At 45.4% G+C, this 7,500-nt stretch overlaps 1 protein-coding gene across 2 annotated transcripts in view; it reads left to right on the forward strand.

Annotated features, from left to right (window-relative positions):
• The first annotated feature begins 3,454 nt into the window (after nucleotides 1–3,454).
• LOC125039115 (protein bric-a-brac 1-like) overlaps nucleotides 3,455–7,500 on the forward strand; it is an 80,189-nt gene continuing 76,143 nt past the window's right edge. The window contains exon 1 of one of the 2 annotated variants that reach the window (XM_047632857.1): nucleotides 3,455–4,108. Coding sequence is in view for 1 of the 2 variants with exons in the window: in XM_047632855.1 (XP_047488811.1) it covers nucleotides 4,590–4,644 (55 nt within the window). In the remaining variant the exon portion in view is untranslated. Of the gene's footprint in view, nucleotides 4,645–7,500 lie in introns of both variants that reach the window. The other variant, XM_047632855.1, reaches the window with a different exon arrangement.

Below are 7,500 nucleotides of genomic sequence, written 5' to 3' on the forward strand. Positions count from 1 at the left end.
CCGCCTTTTTGGGGAAAAACCGACGAGGCGTTGATCCCAAACGATCTGTGTGAACCTCCTCCGTCCGCCTGATTCTCCTGCAGGCGGCGCTGCTGAGGGGGTCGGGTGTCAGTGCTTTGGTTCCCCTTAATTCTTGTCTATGGCGTCTTTAGTGTCAAGAGATTATATGGCTTCTCATAATATTTACTTTCATGTCGTTTTTTATTTTCGGGAGAGTGTCCGCGTGTGAAACCTTCTCCATGATTTTCATCTTTTTTCTTCTTCCTTTTTTTCGACTTTTTTTCCCCACTTGGTTTTCTAGATTTTCCTATGTCGGTGAAGTCTCCTCGTGTTTTAATAGCGACAGTTTTACTAGTTAGCAATTTAATGTCAGAAACCTGTTAACACTGCTATGGAAGATTCAGTCCGCTGACAGATGTACGGACGTGACTTGTGCCCCCCACCCCCCAACATACACACACGCGTACACACACTTTCCTGCAGTTGTGATGGTAAAAGTCTAGCATTATTACGTTCACTACGATACTCATGTGTTCCCACGATCCGTCCCTTGTTCGCAATGACGGATACACACTCTTTCTGTCTGTCTGTTCATCTGTCTGTCTGTCTGTCTGTCTGTCTGTCTCTCTCTCTCTCTCTCTCTCTCTCTCTCTCTCTCTCTCTCTCTCTCTCTCTCCCTCCTTCCCTCCCTCCCTCCCTCCCCCCTCTCTCTATCTATCTATTATTTACTTACCTATTGCTTTCCCTATTTATCTGTTCGTACCAATCAAGGTATCTATCTACTACGCACTTACCTATCCCTCCATTTACCTATACATTCCTTTCCATGTATCTACCTACCGACCTACCTACCATCTATATATTTACACCCTTCTATCTTTCTACCTACCCACCTACCTATATATCTTTCCGTATGCCTATTAAAACCTGACCATCTATCTACATGCCTACCTAGCCATCTACCTATCTATCTCCCTCTCCATCTACTTATTCGTGTTCATCCAATCCTCTCTCTACCTTTCTATCTATCGTTTAGTTCCTATTTCTCCATCTCTGAGCATAAACCTCCTTTTTCAATATATGCCGCCCCTTAGTCCACAAGGATGGGCGTGTGCGGGCGTAACGGACGGAGAAGTTCTGCATCTTCTGCATCGGGGAAGTTGAGGGAAGTTGGTGACGTCACGTGCGAGTGATGCCAGTCATCCTTGCTCATTTATCTTTTCAGAACAAGCTCATTTTCGCCATGAATAAAGCTTTGGATTTGTGGCAATACGTGTCTCTTTTTTCCCCTTTTGAGAGATTGTATTACAGTGCTTGTGAAGATTAGTGGTATTTGGGAATATACCTGATATTTTCCTGTCACGCGAAAGCAAAAGGATCACTCTTGTTCTGGTAACACTGTAGAGGAATGTGTGGACCGACAAATTTATTGCTAAATCTCGTTTCAATTCCTTTACCTCTCTGGTTATCCGAGAACTTTCTGGGGACATTTATAGATATATTTCGAACATAGATAAACCAATGCATCGAGAAACAAAAGACAAACAGCAGAGAATTGGCGTGCGAGAACAGGACACGAGTGTGTATGAGGGAAGCTTTGTGATTTTTTTTTTTTTATCTGGTAAAGGGAAAATTGCGGGTTCTGGCAACACTTGTGTATGGTGCATCAGCCTGCCTTTTCTTTATTTACGCAGACCAAGTAGCCAACCAACCACTCGGTCGTAGCTGGTATCGGTGTGGCTGGTATTAGCTCAGATTCTGGTATCATTGTTTTTCTTCTTTATACATCTACTTCTGGCACTAACTAGTTTTCGTAGTTCTGGCACTAATTGGTTGTATCCAGTTATCGTTCTAGTAATGGTATGTTAGCTAGCTTTACTTTAGTATTATTTTGTGTCTCCTCTATTCTCTCTCTTCCCCTCTCTCCTTCTCTCACTTCTTTCCTTTCCTCCCTTCTTTCCCTTCCTTCCCCTTCCTTCTCTCTCTTTTTTTATCTTTATTCTCCCCACCTCCCTCTCCTCTTGCCTCTCTCTTCCTCTCTCCTTCCCTCCCTTCCACTCTTCCTTCCCCACTCCCTGTCTCTCTGTCTGCCCCCCTCCCCCACCCCCCCTCTCTCTCTGTCTCTGTCTGTCTGTAGAAATGTATAAGTTTCAAGTGCGCAATGCAGGTTCAGAGTGAAGAAAATGTTAATGTTATTTTGACCTTGAAATCAGTACACGCATTACTAATTCATATATAGAATCGTGAATATACTTAGAATCGACGTGCATATACAATGTGTTTCTAAACGCGGGTTTGAGTGTTTTTGAGTATGAATATGAATGCGTGCAAGTGTGACTGTGAGGTTGTTTGTGTGTATATACATATATATGCATATATATATATATATATATATATATATATATATATATATATATATACACACACACACATATACATATATATGTGTGTGTATAATGTACATATACATACATACAAACACACACACACACACACACACACACACACACACACACACATATATATATACACACACATATATATATATATATATATATATATATATATATATACATACATATATATGTGTGTATGTATATATACGTATATATATATATATATATATATATATATATATATATATATATATATAAACACACACACACACACGCGCGCGCGCGCGCGTGTTTATGTCAAGAGTAGCTGAAAGCATCCTTCTATATTTAGAAAATAAAACTACTTGATGGAAAAGATACACATTTATGCGTTATTATATGAGGTGGCATTTCCTGTCAGAGATTTTGATAGAAATCAAAGGGAAGTATTATTACAGAGGAAAATGTGATTTACGTAATGGCTGTTGAATATGCCGAGTATATGATCATAATAAACAAACGGAAGTTACGAAGTATGCGAAGACAGGTCGTAGATAAGGAAGTCACAGACTGGACAATAAATCATAGATTGTTCACAAGCACCCTGAGAGGAAAGACAGAGATGCGATAAAATAGCCTAATGCAGTAAGAGCAGAGAAGCAATCTCTCCCTGAACAGATGTCGCAGCTGTTCCTAGGTGGAGAAGGAGGCAGGTGGAGCGAGCCAGCAGCAGGTGGAGCGGCCGTGGAGGGTTTCTGTCCGGACTGCGGTGGGCGGAGTCTGGCAGCCACAGTTGTTCCCCGCGGCTGCCGTTCCTCGCCAGCCAATGCTTATTGGAACTTGTCCTGCAATTTCCTCCCGTTGGTCTCTCTTCTGTGGGTTTGGGTAAATCTTTCCTTTGTTGTTGGCGAAGGTGCAGAGTCTGTGGGAGCTTGCGCGGCTTGTCTGTCTCCGGTGAAAAATGTTTGCTAAAATGTTGCTAGGATCGCGGTGGTCCCGCTCGAGGGGCGGTGTGTGTGTGTGTGTGTGTGTGTGCGTGTGTCGGAATGTGTGTGTGTGCGTTTGTGGGCTAGCCTGTGTTGCACATGTTGCATGATCAATACGGCCAGAGCGCGCGAGGATGGTGGCGGGTCCAGCGTAGTGTGTGTGTCGCGAGTGCTCTGTGCCCGGACTCTGTTGAGGACTCGCCCGGCAGGAGCTCCGGACGGCGTCGCTCCTTCCCTCCTGCTGTCAGACGCGGCGCCCCTGCCTCCCTCTCCCTCGCCGGACCTCCTTGCAATTGCTACCTCATGATACCCTCTGCTCCAGCGTGACGTCGAGGCTCGGGCACCAGCGGTGACTAAGCGGCGTCAGGCTGGCACTCGACGGGCGGCCTCTGCAGCGAGCGGTGTCTGCAGCTCCACGCCCACGCGCCCACGGAGTGAGGGCACATGGCTACTTTGGGGAATAATCCCTGCCAGCTTTTATCACTGTGTTTGCTGTTAGGTGGTGCAATCGCATGAAGTATCGAACACCTGCGAATTATGTTTTTCTATCCGTGCACAGCTGTATAGAGATTATCGATGCACGGCAGTCCATAGAGCAGCCGCGAGGCAGTGCATTCCCATTAGACGTTTTGAAGATAGCACAGCTCAGGACCTAGTGAACACAGGCTTGCTGAGTCCGGAATAAAAGCTTGAGATTCTGACTCTGATCTCAAGAACTCGAAGTGCATTGGCTGTCGCAGGACACAGGTGAGCCAGTTACTGTGTGCTGACGAAGTACAAACATTACTCAGGCAAGGGCTAGCGACTAGCATATGTGGAGCTGAAGTCTACAAATGAATATTAAGGATTTCAGACGTTTGCATAATCTGCTCTCATCAGGTTAAATTGAAGTGTACAAAGCACAAATCCACTTGAATTTTAATGACTCTTTAAGCTTCCAAAAGCACTCGGTGTACAAATCAACAGGGAACTCAATAAACGTACAAATCTATTACTTGCAATGAGCTTTTTATATGATAGCAGATCCAGCGCTTAGGAAACTGTTTACGTAAAAAAGAAAAGATAAAAAAAAAGAAAGGAGAAGGAAGGAGCAGATAGATAAAGAAACGGAGATAGATCAGACACACACATACACAAGACGACGAGGGACAAGAGAGAACTCAGGAAGAAGAGGAGGAGGAGGAGGAGGATAAAGAGAACGGGAGGAGAGGCGTGAGGCGCTCCTCTCATGGTCCGCCTCAGAGTCTTGGGAGGGAAGATGAAGGAGACGCTCATCATTAAAGGTAAGGCAAGCGGACATTCCTTTGGGCCGTTGGGGAGGGAGGGAAGGGAGGGGGGAGGGAAGGGAGGGGGGAGGGGGGGAGGGAGGGAAGGGAGGGGGGGAGGGAGGGAAGGGAGGGGGGGGAGGGAGGGAGGGAGGGAGGGAAGGGAGGGGGGGAGGGAGGGAGGGAGGGAAGGGAGGGGGGAGGGAGGGAGGGAGGGAGGGAAGGGAGGGGGGGGAGGGAGGGAAGGGAGGGGGGGGAGGGAAGGGGAGGAGGAGGGAGGGAGGGAGAGAAGGGAGGGAAGAAGGGAGGGGGGAGGGAAGGGAGAGAGGGAGGAGGGAAGGGAGGGAGGGAGGAGGGAAGAAGGGAGGGAGGGAAGGGAGGGGGGGAGGGAACGGAGGAGGGAAGAAGGAAGGGAGGGAAGGGAGGAAGGGAGGGAGGGAAGGGAGGGGGGAGGGAAGGGAGGGAAGGGAGGGGGAGGGAAAGGAGGGAAGGGAGGGGGGAGGGAAGGGAGGGAGGGAGGGAGGGAAGAAGGGAGGGAGGGAAGGGAGGGGGGAGGGAAGGGAGGGAGGGAGAAGGGAAGAAGGGAGAGAGGGAAGAAGGGAGGGAAAGGAGAGAAGGGAAGGGAGGAAGGGGAGGGAAGAGAGGGAAGAGGGAAGAAGGGAGGGAGGGAGATAGGGAGGGAAGGAGGGAGGAGGGAGGGAGGGAGAGAGAATGGGAGGAAGATACATATATATATATATATATATATATATATATATATATATATACATATATATATATATATATATATATATATATATATATATATATATGTATGTATATACATATACACATACATTCATATATATATGCATATATAAATATATATATATATATATATATATATATATATAATGCCCCCCTCTCTCCTCCCCCCCCCCTCTCCCACCTCTCTCTCCCCTCTCTCTCCTCTCTCTCTCTCTCTCTCTCTCTCTATCTCTCTCTTTCTCCTTCATGCCCCCCCCTCCCCACCTCTCTCTCTCTCTCTCTCTCTCTCTCTCTCTCTCTCTCTCTCTCTCTCTCTCTCTCTCTCTCTATCTCTCTCTATCTCTCTCTTTCTCATTCATGCCCCCCCCCCTCTCTCTTTCTCTCTCTCTCTCTCTCTCTCTCTCTCTCTCTCTCTCTCTCTCTCTCTCTCTCTCTCTCTCTCTCTCTCTCTCTCTCTCTCTCTCTTTCCCATTCATGCCCCCCCCCCCACCTCTCTCTCTTTCTCTCTCTCTCTCTATCTCTCTCTTTCTCCTTCATGCCCCCCCCCCCCCCTCTCTCTTCCTCTCTCTCTCTCTCTATCTATCTCTGAAGCGCAACCAGAGCCATCCCACCCAGCGCAACGCACACGAGGTTGTGATATGACGATAACAAACGTCAAGTTGATATCAATTGCAAAAAAGTCTTTCAGCTGCGTTCTTGCGTTCCCACAGTTGCTTACTCACCGTATCCTTGCATTCAGAACTCTGGTGGTAAACAATCGCAGCTTTAATAAAAAAAAAGAAAAAAGGTTCTTTTGCCCTGCTTTCTCGCTCCTTTTAATATTGAGTGCGTGTGTGTTTACGTGTGTTATTGTTGTTGTTGTTGTCCTTGTTGTAGGTTAGTGGTATATCTATATATTTTTTAGTGTATTTTAAGTGATGTGGAATTTTGGAGAGAGAGAGAAAAAAATATTCCAAGGTGAAGAAACGCACTTCTTAAAGCTGATAACATGACCATGCTCTTTGCTGTCTTGTCATTGGTTCTTTATTGATCCGTCTGTTTCTCTCTTCTCTCTTTCATCTCCTCCTCCTTTCGCTGTTTATTTGGTCTTTTCTTTTATGTAATATTTTGGTTTCTTTGTTTGTTTCGTTCTTCTGTTGGTGTTTTGTGTGTCTTTCTCTCTCTCCCATATTCGTTTTCTCTGTCTCTGTCTCTCTCTCTCTCTCTCTCTCTCTCTCTCTCTCTCTCTCTCTCTCTCTCTCTCTCTCTCTCTCTCTCTCTCTCTCTCTCTCTCTCTCTCTCTCTCTCTCTCTCTCTCTCTCTCTCTCTCTCTCTCTCTCTCTCTCTCTCTCTCTCTCTCTCTCTTTTTTCTCTCTCTCTTCCCTCTCTCTCTCTCTCTTCCCCCCCCTCTCTCTCTCTTTCTCTCCCTCTTCCCCCCCTCTCTCCCCACCCCCTCTCTCTCTCTGTCTAACTCATTAGCTCACTCTCTCTCTCTCTCTATCCCACGCTCTCTCTCTCTCTCTCTCTCTCTCTCTCTCTCTCGTGTGTGTCTATTTCATGCAATGCACATTTATTTTGCGCATCTGCAAGTGTTTATATTGGAAATTTCTATGAAATATGGTCTGCACTCTGCCTTTTGCATTCTAGTATAATGTCAGGGCTGTAAAAAACGCGGGACGATGATAAAAAAAATATATATATTTTCGATACAGAATAGCGAGTTAAAGGTACTTTACTTTATTTCACTGAAGAGTTATAAAGGGTTTTTTAATAGATAGATAGATAGATAGATAGATTGACTGATTGATTGGTAGGTAGAGTGATAGGTAGGTAGATAGGTTGGTAGGTAGATCGATAGGTAGATAGATAAATATGTAGATAGGTAGGTAAGTAGGTAGATAGGTAGATAGATCGATAGATAGATAGGTTGGTAGGTAGGCAGATAGGTAGGTAGGTAGATAGGTAGATAGATAGATAGGTAGTTAGATAGATAGATGGGTAGATAGGTAGGTAGACAGATAGATAGATAAAGAATTGATTAAATAATTGATAGATACATAAATCGACTGATAGGCAGAGTAATAGGTAGACAGATAGATAAATAGTACATTAATACATAGACAGATAGATGAAAAATAAGGAAATGAA

This window comes from Penaeus chinensis, chromosome 26 (assembly GCF_019202785.1).
Source record: "Penaeus chinensis breed Huanghai No. 1 chromosome 26, ASM1920278v2, whole genome shotgun sequence".
Lineage (NCBI taxonomy): Eukaryota > Metazoa > Arthropoda > Malacostraca > Decapoda > Penaeidae > Penaeus > Penaeus chinensis.